This window comes from Mus musculus, chromosome 10 (genome assembly GCF_000001635.26).
Source record: "Mus musculus strain C57BL/6J chromosome 10, GRCm38.p6 C57BL/6J".
NCBI classification, from domain to species: domain Eukaryota; kingdom Metazoa; phylum Chordata; class Mammalia; order Rodentia; family Muridae; genus Mus; species Mus musculus.
The window spans coordinates 17,791,102-17,808,661 of record NC_000076.6 but is presented as its reverse complement, the minus strand read 5'-3'; the positions used below and the strand labels follow the sequence as shown (position 1 = coordinate 17,808,661).

Here is a 17,560-nt window from a genome sequence, read left to right as displayed (position 1 = left end):
TATAGAGAAATAGGTGGGACTTCCTGGGAGGGGAAAGGGCAATCTGGAAAGAAGAAAGGGGAAGGTCCTTTCTCCAGGTGGGATAAGAGGAGATGGAAATAATTATGGGCCTTGAAGATCTAGCTAGCCATGTGGCTGGCTGGGGCTAGATGGCCAGGTTAACTTAGAGGAGCTAGTTGAGAGTCTGCCCAGCTAAGGCCTAGGCTTTGAAATAGTTAAAGGTCTCTGGGTGGTTATTTGGGGAAAGGCTAGTTAAGGAATAACTGCAGCCATATCAATTTCCAATGTCAATTAATATATACAGAATATTATCAATTTTATAAAACATAGGGCCACTGAATGGAATATGACACAACTCTAGCAATATATGCTTATCCAGACAGAATTACATGAGAAAATGCCACATGAACCAAGAAAAAAACAAAACAGCAACTCATGCATATGGTAGAGGCTCCTCCATTTCTGGCTGCACGGAGCTGGGAAGGAGCACGTATCAGAGTGTTTCAGATGACGGATTAGAGCTATTGCTTTGTGTATTCGGAGCTCTTGTGTCATTATGATGCGGTTTGTGTGATTAAAAATAACTGAAAGCTAAGCCATCGGCCAGACACTCAGGATTCCAGAATTGCATTGTGTACATGACACCATGATTGCACATAACAGGAATGTGTCAAGGCAGATGGAAGGAAAGGGCACGGGGATAACAGGACTGCAGTTAGTGAAAAACAAACCACCAACAGGCATGGAGTTTGTGGGTCTGATGCTTTACTCAGTAAGGGATGCTCTCCCAAGAAAGGGCCACTTGTGGGCCAGATCCAAGATGGGGGATGCTGCCAACTGGAGCATCCCGGGCACATCCTTAGCTGTAAAATGCATCTACCAATTGGAGGGGATGTGGTTCAACTCCTGCCCAGAGGAAGTTCAGTGCTTCTCACACTTCATTTGCCTGTTGCTGCTTCTTCAGAAGAAACAAGTCAGTGGCTTTCTTAAAGAGCATACACAGAAAAAATAAGTAAAATGAAGCTCGATCTGTCTCATTTGTTAGGGTAAAGGGGGCGTGGCCCATAGACCTCAGATGTTTCTGTTCAGCTGCCTTTTTCCACCCATGTATCCCAGCAGGTTTTCCTGAGGCTTCCTTGATACCAGAGTACTGTGTTCACCAAGCCCTTGCCTTTACTGGCCAAGTTGACAGCACAGAAGACAGTGACTTTCTGGAATTCTTGGATGGTTTGAAGTGGCTTCCCTTGCCCCCAGGGGCCTAAGTAAGGAGAGTGAGGCTGTGTGTGGAGGACATGGAGCCAGGGACTAAGCAACTCACATGGACAACTTCATTATTGTAGGGAAGGGAAAGAATAGAGCCCCAAAAAGAGACTTGAAGAAATGGGTCAGGCCAGACAGAAGTGCACTGCGAACTGTGGGGTGGCATAAACTCCACTTTGAATTTCCCTGTGTAGCCCTTGAGAAGCACAGATGTAGAAGTTGAATGAAAGTCTGATATTCATTCATCTTTAGAGAGAAGATAATTTTGCTTTTAAAGCTAACAGGAACTTTATGAAATGTCCACAAATTTCTGTTATCTGTATTCCTTCTTGCCCTTTCCCCCAAATTATACACACAGTTGAACAGGGAGAGCATTGCCTTCTTTGTCCTTTACTTTCCTCCTAGCATTCTGTGAATCAGGTGATGGCTTGTTCCTGGTAAGTAGCTGTGCTCTATAATGATGTTCATGAAAAGCCATGTTTTCTTCTCAGCACTGACTAGAGCTGGGGAGCTTTCTGACAGGAAGAGCTGAGCAAAAAACTTACCAATTCAGTATACTTCTTGAATAAAAAATCAAGCTTTTCTTCAGGTGCTTGCAGCTTGTTCAGGTTTTGCATGAGCAAGTTAGCTTCTTTACCTAAAAAAAATAATAATAAATTAAATTAAAAATGAGGGTTGAGCATATATGGTCAGGTGATAGGGACTGTTATATTGGATCAATTCCTTGAAAATTAGGATCAAACCTCAGAACCTTCCTGAGCCTCAGCAAGTTCCCTCTTTGTTTAAGAATCCTTACTCTGGCTTTCAGAGTAAGGGTTAGCTCATATGGTGCAGAGTCAAATCCATGGTAGAGTTTCAATAAAAGCTTGGTAAAGCCATAGTCCCCAAATTGTCTTCATCATTCTCATTACTTCCCCTTGTGTATTTTTAATATTCTAAAGGTAAGTGTGTCACAGCACTGACTTTATGAAATGATAGATTATCCACATCCTATATTAAATAATAGTAATAGAGAGAGAACACCTAATCAAAATTTCTGAGAAGCAGGAGACTACAGTGTAGGTAGATGATATTGATGGTACTTTAGCCCAAGTCAGAGCCTTGACAATCCAGTGAACTTGGTTTTCCCCATATTGTCTTGGGATTGCCCTTTGAGCCAATTCACTCCTCTCTGTTTGGGTGGGAGTAACTCTAATCATATTGCATACCAGAGAATAAAAGTTAATATATAAGGGGAAAAGATCCAAACCTGGGAGATATTTCGTATGTGTTTGTGTGTGTGTTCTCTGAATTTGAGCTCAGCCTTTTCAGGTAGTCATTTCTTCTACCCAGGTCTCAGCAGACTTTTTATTTCCTCCCCAGTTGGACATCAAACTATATTTTACAATTCATATGTTCCTGATAGTTTACCAGAGAGATTTAGGATCTTGCTGCCTTCCTCCTTTTGTCTCCTTTAGCTTTGCTTCTCTGCAGTGCTTGTTAACCATCTGGCCAGTGTCAGGAGGAATGTCTGGGATGCTTAGAGCCACATTGACCATTGATTACATCTGTAAGCCATGCTATCACAGTGGAGAAGTCTTCTCATTCTCACCTATCCGTGAAAACTGTTCTATTTACTCACAGTAAGGAGGTCAGGCCACTGAGGAGAGCCTGAGTTTCCTGATATAAACTTGCCAAAGAATGTGAGCAAATTTGCAACCTTTCCCTAAGAACCAACATACCCCCTGGGCTAGAATACTTGCTTTTATCCTGGAGAGGCAGATGTGTCAGAAATTAGGGGAAAGGCAGATGTGTCAGGAGTTAGGGTTGCCTTTAAAGACAGGGCATGAGATATACTTGTATACTGTTATATTCAATTTTTTTTGACACTCAGTTCTAGAGGACATTTTTATTTTTATCTATTAAATATGGCAAGCCTACATAGGATTGTGAAATTCTGGGTCTAACAGGATCTTTAAAGACATTCAGGCTAGTCAGTTTAAATTTTCTAGATGAAATATCAAAGGCCCAGAAAACACCAACATTACATAATTACCGCTGAAGTTGTAAAGACTTTAATCCAAGGTGACTTCCTCTAAGCTTAACTGAGAAATTTTGGTAGCAGAAAAAGATAGGGAGTCAAAGGTGGAATGTCTTTAGAAGAAAATGATGTCATCCCTAATGTTTGGTCTATGTTGGCTCAGTGAGTCAGCTCAGATCTCAGACTGGCCTAAGACTGGCTGTGAGTGAGGCTTCACCAGCTCCTAGCTCTCCGCCAAAACCCTAGATGATTGGTTGCCCTCTGGGGCTGACCATGATCTGCTCCTGCTGGGTAGGTACTTCCAGCTGCTCTTCTGGAAGCTTGGGTGATCTGCATGGGCCAGACCATTCTTTCACCCTTGACTTCAGAGGCAGGAATGTAGGCATGTGAAGACTGCTCTCCTAGGATATATTTAGCTATTAGAAACAAAGAAATGCTCTTGTCCATAGGTTAGAGCCAGGGTCTATGTAGCATTTGGTCCATGTCAAAAGTTGAGTACCTCCAATAATATAGTGAAACGAAGCCAGCCATATCAGGCAAACCAAATGATACTGTCCTAATTAAGTAGAAGAAGGTGAGCATTTTTTCTCACCTGGTGCTTTAGTGTCTTGGGACACCTCTCATGGGACACTAACATATGAAGTCATTGTATGTCTTATTGGAAGGGCAAAGAAATGAGAGACTCTGGTGCTTTCTTCTTCTCAAATTAAGGGCTGGTCTCCTTAGGTTATACTTTCTGTAGCTGTACAGAGGGCATTTTGTTATTCTTATGGTATAATCTTCATGTTAATTGAAATCCCATATTGCTCTACTCTAGTAGTTTGCTATTTTGTACTGATGCTTATCTATCATGAAGTGTGTCGATACACCTTCAAAAATCAACCTCAACAGAAAATTCAAGAAATTAGAGAGAGGCCTATGCAGAACTCATTAGAGTTTAAAACTTGTATAGGTTCTGTCGGGTTCTGTCTCCACTACATATGTGGAGGAGAAGAACAGAGGCATGCTGAATTTCTAACAAAGCTGTTGCATTCCTATAGAACCAGGGCAGTGTGCGGATGTATCAGACACAACAGGAGAATCTGACTTTTCTCCATGACATTTTATCAGGTGGGCATCATTTGCTCTTTCCTGAATGTACCATTTCAAAGTTAGCCTCATTTCTTCCTGCAAAAGCTGGTGAAGCTGATGCAGTGGCTATGTGACTGCCACAATGCAAAATGTTGTGCATTGGAAACTATATCAAAGTTGAAACACCCTTGCAATGAGGACAATACTGTGACATTTGACTGTGGCCACTGGCACAATTGGATTGGAATACAAAGGAGCCATTTTTATGTCAAAGAGATTTTAAAAGTCCTTTTTTTTCCCCCTGGTCAATCATTCAGAGAAGAAATTGAAAACTTTAAATTTTAGATAATTAGTCGTAGAAACGTAAACCAGGAATTTTCTCAAGCTATTAGCAGAGCGACGCTTGCTTCTGTTAAATGCCCTGATTACTTGTGTAGACTTAAAGTATCCCTAAACTTATACCTTTTCTCTTTCAAAGGGTTTCTTTTATTTTATTTTTGGTCAAGGGGACAACATTGGTTCTTTTATTTTATTTTTGGTCAAGGGGACAACTCACTTGCACAATTCTGTGTTTCCTTCTTCTGGTCCACTTCTGGTCGAAGAGTATTCGACAATACTTTAAATGTTATATCCAGATTCATAGTTTAATGTTAATTTTTGTTCTCTTACTAATAAAATTGAACACCAGTAAGTGTTAAAAACAATTTTGAACATCATTAGATGTTTTCAGGAAAGTTTTCAACTAAGTAGGAGACCTAAGTTCTAGAACTCAATGGCTGTCAGTAAGGTGAGCCACTTTGCAGCTTCAGTTTCTTTGCAAATTGAATTAAATTAGTGAGTTGACTAAATGGATTCTGAATTCAGTCTTTAAGGTTTAGTGACTCCACAAACAAAATCACTTTAACCATTTATAGCCTGCAATTAATAGTACTAAAAAGAAAATAACCACATTGTTTGGATGAGATATTTGTCATCCTAGGATTTTAAATGCTGATCTACCTTTTAAATTTGTATTCTCTTACCTCTCATGGTGACAGTGTCTGATCATTTCTCTTGGTTTTAATACTGCCATTAATGTTTAAAGTTCTACCTTCCCGTGCTTTCCTCTCATGGCATCCTCCATTAAGTTGACATTTTGTGCCTCTGGAACTTCAGTGGCTTTATTACAGTTGCACTTGGAACTTCAGTCTCTCACTCAGAGAAGAGACCTGGACTTCTCATGAGTCTGCTGGTGATGTGTTTATACTACTAGTAATCATGAAAAAAGGAAATCAGAGAGAGTAGTAAGGTGTTGACGTGTTCACTGCCTCTTGTGCTCAGAAGAGAGAATGGGGTACTTCACTCAAGATTTGCTGGACTGTTTCTTTCACATGTCTCTATTCCGCCCTACTTGGTTCAAATTCTCTGTGAACCAGTTCGTTTATCCTTGAGTCCCACCAAGGAACTCTTTTCCTTAAGCTCCTTTGGTCTCTTATCTTTTCTTCAAGAACACTTTGAATTTTTATCAGACCTGTGTGTGTGTGTGTGTGTGTGTGTGTGTGTATGTGTGTCTCTGTGTGTGTATGTGTGTGTGTGTCTCTGTGTGTGTATGTGTGTGTGTGTCTCTGTGTGTGTACGTGTGTGTGTCTGTGTGTGTGTGTCTGTGTGTGTGTGTCTGTGTGTGTGTGTATGTGTGTGTGTGTGTTCTAAGGAAGATGAGGAGAGGTCAATGGGTGTCTGAAGATATCATGGAGTCCAAAGTGTCCTGCTGTATAAATAGAAACTTACCTGTAGTCAGTGATGGTCAATAAATTATCCCACAACAAGTCTCCTTCTCTGGCATACTTAGTATTACTATTTAGAGAAATGTCAGACCTCTGCAGTTGTAGGGCTGCCTATAACATGCTTTCTTTTATAAGAGAATTACAGGCATCTTCAGGCAGACCCATATCTCATCTGGTAATCTCCATCTGCCCAGGGAAGCCCACAGCCAGAACATTTTAACTCTAAGGTTGGAAGGAACAGTTTTCAAAGCCATTAGCAAGCTTTTCTTCCACAACTTGCTTTCTGCTAAACTGTCATAGTGCCTTGGCCTGATTTTTGTCGACCAGTTCTGAATCTCTGGGCATTTCATAGTTTTGACAAATTCTGAATTGGATTTAAACACACAGTTAAGTTCGTAGACAATATTGCAGCACCATTTAATTTACAAGTAGCCAAGAAAGGCTAAAGCCACTTACAGGCATCTAAGTTGGAAGTGGTGGGTTTATGTGTAGGCTTGCCTGAAAATGTTGTTATAACTCTGAGTGTAGCTGAGACAGCACTGTGTGTGGAAGAACATGCTAATGACGTTGAGTGGGATGGCACAGAAAGGCCACTGGCCCACACATGCCTAAAGTGGGCCTCTGATGCACAAACAGAAGTTCTAGACAAACACATTGGGCTGGAGCTGAGTAATTTGTAGAGAGTGGCAGGGGAAAAACATGTAATTACTTTCTCATCCTGAAAAACTGTCCTAAGGATTTGGTAATTGTAAGTATTATACAGATTTATAAAACAACTCATGGAAGAGAGCATAAAAGCTCCAAATGGTTGTCTTTAATTTTCTCTTATTTTCTTCATATTTTGTCCCTCAGTACAGCAGATACACTAAGACTCCTGTATATATTATATGTCCAGGTTTAAGATGATATACGCAGTGGTTCAGAAACATTCTGGATCTTTAACATGACAGTGCTAAGGGGAACATCCAAGATGTGATTTGATTGGAGAAGAGAAAAAAAATTGCTCTGTAACACAGAGGGACACCATTATGCCTCTCAGTGTTCTAGAGTGAGTCAACTTTGCGTTGTTGGAATACGAAAATATATTAAATGTCATTGTGATCTTTATGTTGTGGGGGCAGAGGGGTCAGGTGTGTTACTAGAAGGTATCACTGAACCCTTCCCAAAAGCCTTTGTAATGAGTTTTATGTACGTAGCAGTACTCTACCCACCTGTAGGCTACTTGGGTTTACAGACAGAAATCTGTTACTCGGGTCTGAGCACAGTTCTCACACCATCTCCTTGGTATTTCATTCTATCAGGCCACACAAACGAACGAGAAGTGGCTACTACCCTTGAGAACTTACCCATCTATCACAGAAGCTGAAGAAAACGTAAGGGAGACGTGAGAAAGGTGAAACTAACCAAGTCTTATGTGGGAAATTGTCTTTGAAGGGAGTGCTGTGCTGCAGTCATGAGTGGGGACAGACCGGGGGCGGGGGGCTGCACTAGGTGCAGTAGTGCGTTTCCAGTCATAGGATGCAGGGTATGCAAAATTAGCATTCTTTCCCTTCATCCACAGTTACTGCTGGTGCTACCAATCCCCATGCTCTTCAAAAACATTTCCTCCTCTGCATATTTCTGCTGAGTAATAGTTCATGTGTTTGCTTTTCTCTCTGTACCAAGAGCTCCTTAACCAAAGGGTCATCTCTTCTTTTTGTTCTCCCAACATAGTACCTTATAACCAGGCATTAACAAATAGTCCTGAAAGTAATGAATGGAAGAACAGCTCAGGTCTATGTCTTCTGCAGTTCTTGGCAGATATAACCACAGTGTTGTTATTACTATTACTTTTATTTTTTGTGATATATCCTTAATCAAAAATATTTTATGATAAGTCATCTAATTGACAATTATTTTATCAATAAACTTATCCTTATTTATCATATTTTGCTTATTTGTTAAGATTGCTTTAAATATTCCATTCCTTCATTTTTATAGCAAATTACTATTGAGTCTTTAATTTGCCATCTCATATCTTATACCATAGGCATCCAATGATATCCAACACACACACACACACACACACACACACACACACACACACACACACACACACTGTTCTTGAGATAGAAAAAAAATCCAATTGGGAATTAGTTACATTAACCAAATACTCTCCCCCAAAATGTATGATTCGAGATGCTTGTTAGTACTACTAAAGAATGATTCATGGCATAATGTAGACCCAAGGAGATTGCAACGTTAGGATGTGGCTAAGAAAATACCTTTTGGTTATGAGCTAAATGGCAAGCAGAAGTTCTATGCTCAAAGGACTGGAAGGGTGCAGATGTTTTTAGGTAGAATGTGCGCAGGCCTTTGGAAAATGGAGCATGGAAGTTCAAAGAACTAAAAGAGAAGATGAGAATGGCTAGGGTAGTGGTGGGGTCAGGGATGGCATGGAAAAGAAAGAGATGCAGGGGAATACAGTAAAATGAGATCAAGCTTGAGCCTGTCAGGGTTAGACCACAGGCCCAAAAAATATCTTAAGAATTTTGGTTTGGAATTCTAAGAGCCATAGGGTAGGCATGTGAGCCAAGTTGACTGGCATCATGTGAAAAACCTTCACTTTAGTAATACGAAAAGGGATGGGCTAGAGAAAAACACAGCAATAGAAAATTTAGGAAATTACAAAAGGAGGATATGAAATTAATCCAAATATATTTATATGGCGGATAGGTTATTTCTCTGCCAGTGAAAGAAACCAATTCGAGCCAGATTAGAGTATATTAGAGGCAGGTTTATCGGGAGTCTGCTCTCAGGTGAGTTCGCAGGCTGGGGGCTGGGGAGGAAGGAGAGAGCGAGAGTGAGAGCGAGAGCAAGAGCAAGAGCGAGAGCGAGAGTGTGCAAGAGAGAATGTCTGCATTGTATAAGGAAATGCCGGGGTGAGAGTGGCGGGGGCGGGGAGGGCATCCCAGCCCTTGAACAGGGTTGGGGACAGGGTATGTCAGATAGAGACATTAGAACATAATACTTGCCTAATCCTTTTAAGATTTTCTTTTCCAGCTTTTGCTCTTTATTGCTGACAGGCTCTTTGGCTGCGGCTGGCTCTTCAGGAGCAGTGGGTTCTCTGTCTATCTCTTCAGTGGTTTCTTCATAGTCAACATCCTCATTGTCTGGTGCCTCTGTGTTTGGGGGCTGCTCCTTAGTTTCAGAGGTGCTCTCCTTCCCTCGGGGACTGGCAGCAGACCCATACGTGCTTATGATGTCTTCCAGTTGCCTGCTCAACTCTTCCGCGACATCATGGGCTCCCTTCTCGGGATGCAGGCTTCCCTCTTGCTCTGGCGCTTGGCCTGAGGTTGAGCACCGCTCGCCATCTTGCTTTCCCGGGCCGTTTTGATTGAGTGATGAGCTGTCCCCTGGGGGAGTTGGGTGCTCCACTGAGAGCTGATCAGGATGATTAATCTCCATATGGGAGTGGGGTCTGGTGGGAAGCACAGTCATGGTTCACCTAACGATTTCACTTACATATTAATGATAAGGATATCTCTCAGAGAGGCGCCACCTAATTTTGGGATCCGCCACAGAATAAATGAACTTCCACATACCATCGACACTAAAACTCAGGTCGTATTACTGTCCTATCTTGAGTGTAATCTTCACATTTTAGCACTACCCCTTTTTGTTGAAATTGTTTGAGTTAATTTATGGTATTGTTTTTATGAATATATTTGTCAATTTGTGTTAGGATTTTCAGGTATAGACCTCACAGTCCTTAAAAGTGCTTGCACATAGACATTTTCATGCAAAGTTTAATTTTTATTTAACTTTTAATTTAATATTTAATACAGGAACCATTCTGATTACTAAAAATAATTCGTAACAGTTACATCCATAAGCTATTTTTCAATCTTTAGGTAAAAAGTTTAACTTGTGTATTTTACTACATTATTAGGTAAAATTGCTTTTCTAGTGTTTTCTCCCTGATAATAAGCAACATGCAATTATCAATCAGAAAAAAAAGGGTTTTTGAACTTCAGATTAATGTTTTTTAATTAAAACAGGGAATGAGAAATGTATAAATAAGTCAGTAATATGAATGAATGATGATGATCCTTAGAAATATATTTTCATATGTATATATGTGTATGAGTATTTTCACACATATGTGTATGTGTGTGTGTGTGTGTGTGTACATGCAGAGGCCAGAGAAGGATGTCTGGTGTCACATCCATCTTCTACCTTTAAAACAAGAGCCTCTCACTGAACCTGGCACTAGGATGGCAGTCAGCAAGCCCCAGTTATCCTCCTGCCTCTGTCCCTAACAGCACTGTAATTGCATGCTCATTTGACTGCATCCAAGTTTCCACATGGTTGTCAGGATCAGAACTCTAATCCTTACGCTTGTATAGCAAGCAGTTTTGCTCACTGAGCCATCTCGCCAGCCCACATATAATACTAACTCCTTAAATTTCTATAACATTCTTTTACTCTAGAAACTGACTTCATCTTTGAAGTAAAAAGATGATAATTTTCTAACTTAAAAAGTTCTAGGAAAATGTAAGAATTTTAAGACATAGCAATGTATATCTTAAGCTAGAAAAATAATTCAAATGCAATATGGACTCAAACCAGGCATGCTGGGGCATGTCTACTTCTTATTTGTAAAAGGAAGGCAAGTCAGGCGTTCAAGGTCATTGTCAGCTACACAGAGTCCCTAGCCTGCCTCTGCTATATAATCCTGTCTCCCAGCAGCAACAACATCAACAACAACACCCACATAATAGTAGAGCCTCTGGGAAATATGGAACAACACAGCACATTGCATTAGAGACTCCGGGCTTTGCTCCTACCATGCTGAGGGGCGGAGAGATTTGGCTTAGGGTTTAACTTCTGGTGCGTTTTGTTTACAAATAGAACGCAATAGTTATGCTGCTAACTAATAGCATAAAACTATGGCAGCGTTCCCTAGCTTCACGGGTCGTGCGGTTGTGTTGGCATGTCAGTGGAAACAAAAACATGCTGTGTTATCAACTGCATAGCTTCCTTGGCTCATTTTTAGGGCAAGTGTCAAGCACTTGAATGTAGTAGGTGTTGAACACTTGACTGCCAACCCGAGAGTGGAAGACACAGTGTGGAGACAGTCCCCACCCACCTGTGGCTCCCCCAGGACTTAGGAGGAAGGTCATTCCTTTTAATTCAATCACTTGGTTATCACACAATGTGGCTGCGTCTCCACCACTGCAATCGAGAGCCTGACCTCCGCTCGCCATGCTCTCTGCTATATATAACTCCTGCCTCCCCCAAGCACACAGAGAGACACGTGTCACCTGCTGCCCTGCCAGAAGTTATTTTAAGTTCTTCTAAAATGAGTTCTGACATTTAGCCCTTCATCCCTAAAGTCAAGAGAATAGGCTCTCAGTCAGACTAAAAATTGTGACCATTTACTGGTTTGAATCCATATGTGAACTTTTAAGTGTAGGGGAGATTATCATTGGGTGAGATCTGAAGTCAATCAAAGTTCAAAGCAGTTATTTCAAACAGTCCACGGGCATTTTACTGTGGTTAGGCTACATGAAAATGTTCACGTGATCTATTCAAGCTTAGGTCTATGGATATTCTTTAAATTCCTGTTCCACATTAGTTGATGTGTGTGTGTGTGTGTGTGTGTGTGTGTGTGTGTGTGTGTGTGTCAGTCTCAGCACCTCAAATGCTCCACTGATGTGCAGTATCTCCAAACTCCAACCTTCTTTTAAAACAGTAACCTATTTTGTTTAGAGGACAATTTACTTCTTTAAGACACCTCAGAACAAACTAACAAGAAGGAAAACCAAATATAAACAAAGTCAAAGAACCTTAAAATCGTCCTTTTTGTAGCAAAGTTTCTTCTCACAAAGAAACTCTAAAATCTGTCTTTTACAAACTTTATTGGCTCTGTGCCCCTCCGGGAAGGAGGAATGTTTCCCCTGTGCTAGCTGTGGCTGCTCACACACGCACACGCACCATCCCTTCCTGATCCACCCGCTGTCTTGTGAAGTTGAACAATGGAAAGCCCTTCTACCATTTGCTGGCGTCTGTAACTTTTGAACACTACAGACTACAGGCTACAGGCTGCCCCTCAGGGCTTGGGGAAGTGTTTGTCATACTTACCAGAAGGAAGGGAGCTAAGCAGGAAGAGAAAAGAGAGGAAAGAGGTGGTAGAGTCAGAGGAGGAGCAGCAGCAGCAGCAGCAGCAGCAGCAGGAACAGGCAGCAGGGCTGAGTTCTTACAAGGAGGGAGAAACTGCACACACACACACACACACACACACACACACACACACACACACACACACGCCCACAAAAGGAGGGGGCGGGGAAGGAAACACCCGTGACGCAGCAAGAAAGAAGTCTGCCTGTGCTTCAGTAGGTGTCGCCAGGGGAGTATCCTTTGAAAGAAAAGCAGCTGGTGAATTGTGAGACTCTCCATGTTTAGCCCTCTTTAAAATTCAAACCCAGATGAATGGCCTCCTGGTGCGGTTTTCTGACATTGTTGTTATTTTGGAACACATCAGGAGTGTTTTTATTTCTTGGTTTATCTCCGTGGGGTTTATGATTCAACCCTGGATTAGTTAGTATCAGGTTTCTTTTAGGAACCACCAAAGATGCGGTGTGGCACAGCACAGGAGAAGTGGCAGAGACACTAATTCTGAGGACACTGCTTTCTTGTGGTTGTTACTATTGTTTTTGCAAAGTTTGAAATGCACATTTAGGTGGCTTTTGGAACTGTGGTTTAGGTAGTCTTTGCATGTGTGCTGTGTCCAGAGCTGACATCTCATCAGCTTGTTCATCCTAAAAATGCCTTCCTAGGGCCTAGAGGCAGAGGTAGGTGGCTCTCTGTGACTTCAAGGCCAGCCTGGTCAATATGGTGACTTCCAGGACAGTCAGAGGAACGGCTTAATATCCTGTGTAAAAGAAACAAGGATTAGCTTGTTAGCTTCCTCCTAACTCATAGCCATTCATGGGTGCCTTAAGCTTTCTGGGGAATGTATTTCCATGTTTTACCAAAACAGATTTAGTCTTGGCACAGCATCTCTGAGAATTTAGTCACCCCAAAGACATCCAGCCCTTGAATCTGGCACTTTACGTGTAGAGGGGACTTGCAGATGTGGTCAAGGATTGTGGGGTGGAGAGTCATCTAGAATGATCTGAGGGTGACCACTAATCACAGAGTCCTTATAAATGAGGCAAGCAGGCTGAGAATCAGATCAGATCTGTCGATCTAAGTGGGGTGTGTCATGGAGTAAGGTCCTGCGTCGAGGAGCATAAGAAGCCTTAGAAGCTGGGAAGGCAACAAAACACTCTTCTCTCAAGCCTCCAGAGGGATGCAGCCACACCAACAGCTTCACCTCAGACCCCATGGAACTCATTTTGGACTTTGACCTCCAGCACTGTAAAGGAGTAAGTTCACGTTTTTTAAAAAGCCTCTACCTCAGTGTCAGATTGTTAAAGGGAATGAAACGGAAGCTAACGTGCACCCCACTCCCAAGTGCTTCCCTACTTCCTGAGCTCGGGGTGCTGTAAGTCACAATCACAGAAAGGGCTGAAAAGGGGTGCAGGAAAGGCATGATGGGAAGAAGCAGCCTGAGAAGGAGAAACTCTGACAGAGACACTGCAGTGACTGTTAATCCTGGGATTTGCCAGAGAAAAAACCCCAAGTCCACCAGCTCCGGGCAAATTAAAGCTAGCTTTATTAAATATTAAATACTGACCACCAAATCCTCGACTTTAATCAGGACCATTCCCTGGAGTTTCTCAGCTGGAATGGCCTTGAGCCTGTGTAGCAGGGATTTATAAGGATGACCTATAGGCCATCATAGTTTCCTATGAGGCTTTGTTATTTTCTGAGAACTACAACTCCCAGCATTCCCGGAAGTTACCTGGTCCTTGGGCAACTGGGGTTTACAGGTTAATTTCGGGCCTTTCATGGCAAACACAATGAAACTGGTGAAAGAAAATAATATTCTCTCCTTAATCCTCACATCGTGAATATTCGGTTAACACCACAAATCAGAAGACAGCACATCCTGGATTGGAGCAATCAACTCAATCAGATCTCCAAGTGCAGATCAGTTCTAAACAATTTTAAATAAGGTACTGTTAGGGTACATTTTGTGAAGGTATGTTTCTGTGTCATCAATTGTTTAACGGGTACCTGCAGAGAGCTAAGTACTCGTCGCATCTTGGTATTGTTGTTTCCGTGGCCCATCGCCAGCCTCATATTTTTGCAAACATTCATCCTTCCTTCCTTGCCTATTGGATGTAATAAAAAACTGATGGCCAATAGCTGAGCAGGGACTAGGAGGCGGCACTTCCAGGCAGAGATAGGAACTTCGGGAGAAGCAATCAAATGCAGGAGGTTCATCAGGGATCACAGAAGGGATGATTCAGGCCGGAGCAGAGAGGTAGACCTGGCCATGTGACAAGATGTAGGCCAGAATTAGTCAGCTAGAGTCGTTGGGAGACTGCCAAGCTGAGGCATTAAAATATTATTGACTCCATGTCATTATTTATACAGCTGGGGGTGGGGTCCATGAAAAGTCCCACTTTGAGGTGCAGGCCCTTTTAACAAAATAGTTTCCATTGAAACTAATGGAAGAGGAAATCTAATGACAGGACTGTCTTATTATGTTATTGTGTGTATATATACATACAATATGTACTAACATGAAAACAGGCATAGCTTTCTTATACCTGTCCCTTTCTTTTCTCCCTGCCACTCCATAGGGTTTCTCTGTAAGTTTCAAAGTGAGTGCCCACTTTTTAGACAAGACTAGCCTGCAACTCAGAGAGACCTGCCTGCCTCTGCCTCTCAAGTGCTGGGATTAAAGGCGTGTGCCACCACCACCTGGCTAACCTTTCTTAGAGTTATTATAAAATATACATTTTCATATATGTATCACTTTAAAATTCCACAAAACTGAATCACAGAATGACCCAACTCTCTCTAAAGATATTTGCATAGGAGTTGTGTGTTGCTAAACACCATTAATGCTAGTTCCCTAGGGTTTTTGTTGCTGTTGTTGTAAACATCCTATGATATTTTAAATGTCAGGTGTGGTTCAGTCAGCTGCTTGACTGATTGACAGCTGACATATTCTCTACCTTAACGTGGCTGTGTGGAGTAAGAGGCATCTCAACTCTTAAACACAAAACAAAACAAAACAAAACAAAACAAAACAAAACAAACAAACAAACTTCTCTGGCCCTCCAGGAATCACATAACTTCAGCTTCACTAACAATTGTGATCAGGATTGGAACTGACGCCAACAAGGTCTGCTTTGGGAGACCATGCTCCAGCCGGGACCTCTTCCCACACAATCTGTCTAAGATTTGGAAGACTCTAGATAACAAGGCTAGACAAACCTTGGTGAGCTCAGCATCTCCTCCTGCTGTGACTCAGAAAAAAAAAAAAAAGTCCAGTGACTGGTGGACGGGGAACCGATCATTGGTCTTTGTGTAGGGCTTGAGTCAGGTGGAATCCGGAGCTGCATATGTGGAACTAGGAGTGGTGGAATCAGACTGAACATGTGCATCTGGGCCCCTCTTCTGGCTGCTTAAACAGACTACTCTTTTCAGGTGAGTCTGCGTAACTTCCACCATGCTCTGTTCCCTGGTATTACAACATTTGGCTCTAATAAAGTCTTCTCTTGAGTGGTGTCTTTGGCTGATTGGGATTTTTATCACAAGTAGGATAGGTTGGGATGGTTAGGAATGTCAAGTCCTCAGGTATTCTAACTGTGGCTTTAGCTATGCTGGTATGGATGGAGGCTGCCAAGAATTCCAGAGCGATGAGCCCTGATACCCAAGGCTCCAAGCTATATCTATAAGAGTCAGCTGAAAGAGGTCAGAGCACTACCAAGGACAGAATCTGTAAGAGATTAAGGATATTGAGGGTACTGGGGGACAGCAGGGAAGCCAAGACTATGGAAGACAAAGGAAAAGAGACTCTGAAGAGCCAGAGGCAGGAGCCAAGATTATAAGGATTGTGAGACACAGTTCCTGGAAGAGTTAGAAACAACTTCTGATGGTAAGGAGCTGAGACTGCCAACACCAAAATTTAGGAGATGTCACACGTGCTGTGTTGGTGCTTTAAGAGCAACTGGCATTTCACCTTGAGTAGTTAGAACAATAACCTTCTGGCTCAGACAGCTTGAAATCATTGAGGAGAGGGCTCTCCCAGTCCAAAGGGAAGACAGCATAGCACGACCAGTGTCTAGGTGTGCATGTGTGATTCTGTCGCAACTCTGTAATACAGACCACACAATCACAACATACCTTACCATGTAAGGGAGATAAGAGGGAACTAATGAAACAGCTGGACTTGGAGCTCAGCCTTTAGACATGAGCCGACTTCACCAGTGCTGGCATGAAAAAAGTACTGTTTTCTGCTTGAAAACTTCAGTGTGTCCTGTCTCAGAATTCTGTTGCATCGTAAGTCTCTAGTATTCAAGACTTGGGGCCTTCTGTCTCAGGTTTTAAAGTCCAGTTTGTGAGTGTTAGAAACTCAACTAAAGGAACTGTTCCATTGCTCTCTTGTTCTAGAGAGAGGAAACGAATCTCCAGTTATTGGCTTATTGACAAAACCAATAAATATTATTCAAATTGTCAGTGTTGATTTACATGACAGATAATAGTTGCTAAACCCAAATTGTAATGTGGAACATGAATAGAGTGTCGCCACTAGTCAGTCTGAGCACCTCCTATTTTTCTGCAATGCACAGTGGGAAATGGTTCAATTTCCTCCACATCTGATCCGTTAAAATTATTACATATGGTTTGTTCATACAGCTTGCCATGATTTAATTGCACAGATACATGCTCCTGCTCTCTTTCTTCTGAGTGTTTATATTTCCTCCAGAGTGATGTTGGGAGATTAGGGAAGGCCTTTGGGAAGTCATTAGGCAATTTGGATGCACATCATATAATTTCAGTTGGGAATGCCTTTCTGCAGAGGGTTGGAGGAAACGCCCTCCCTCCTCTTATGAGGTTATACTGGCAAGATATACTGGCTATCTTTAAGTCCTCATGAGACATGGAATCTGCCTACACTTTGATCTTGGACTTCCAAGACTACTAACTTGTAGGAACTTACGGTATCTTATTAGTGTGAGTTAAATCAACGAGGGGAAAAATAACAGCTACATGATAGCTACCCAAAACATCCAGAATGGAGTCACATGTCTTCATAAAGGTGTAGCTCATAAGAATCCACCCATGGCCCAGAATTTTGATTAGGCTGACAAATGAAGAAAACTTAATACATCTCTGTTTATTGTAAAATACGCCTTGAGAATACACAAAATATAAGTCTACACCTTCAAAGTTTTCAAAAATATCATTTTAATTTTTATGTAAATATGGGCAAATAAGTTATGAAGTCAATGTTAAAGTTTGTTACAAGTAACAGTGATTTCTTGTTCTCATTCTC

At 41.8% G+C, this 17,560-nt stretch overlaps 1 protein-coding gene and 1 long non-coding RNA gene across 9 annotated transcripts in view; one reads left to right on the top strand and one right to left on the bottom strand.

Moving 5' to 3' along the window:
- Positions 1–12,443, bottom strand: part of Txlnb (taxilin beta) — a 49,445-nt gene extending 37,002 nt beyond the window's left edge. Inside the window, exons 1-3 of the mRNA NM_138628.3 lie at positions 12,241–12,443; positions 9,129–9,574; positions 1,806–1,897 (exon numbers count right to left, since the gene is read on the bottom strand). Coding sequence (NP_619534.2) covers positions 1,806–1,897; positions 9,129–9,561 — 525 coding nt within the window. The 5' untranslated portion in view covers positions 9,562–9,574; positions 12,241–12,443. The remainder of the gene's footprint in view (positions 1–1,805; positions 1,898–9,128; positions 9,575–12,240) is intronic.
- Gm20655 overlaps positions 1–17,560 on the top strand; it is a 52,323-nt gene that overhangs the window by 26,940 nt on the left and 7,823 nt on the right. For 3 of the 8 annotated variants that reach the window (XR_871470.3, XR_001779721.2, XR_380132.4), the window contains exon 2: positions 7,416–15,708. This is a non-coding gene — a long non-coding RNA (predicted gene 20655). The remainder of the gene's footprint in view (positions 1–7,415; positions 15,709–17,560) is intronic. The other 5 variants (XR_380133.3, XR_380134.4, XR_871471.3 and 2 more) reach the window with 5 other exon arrangements.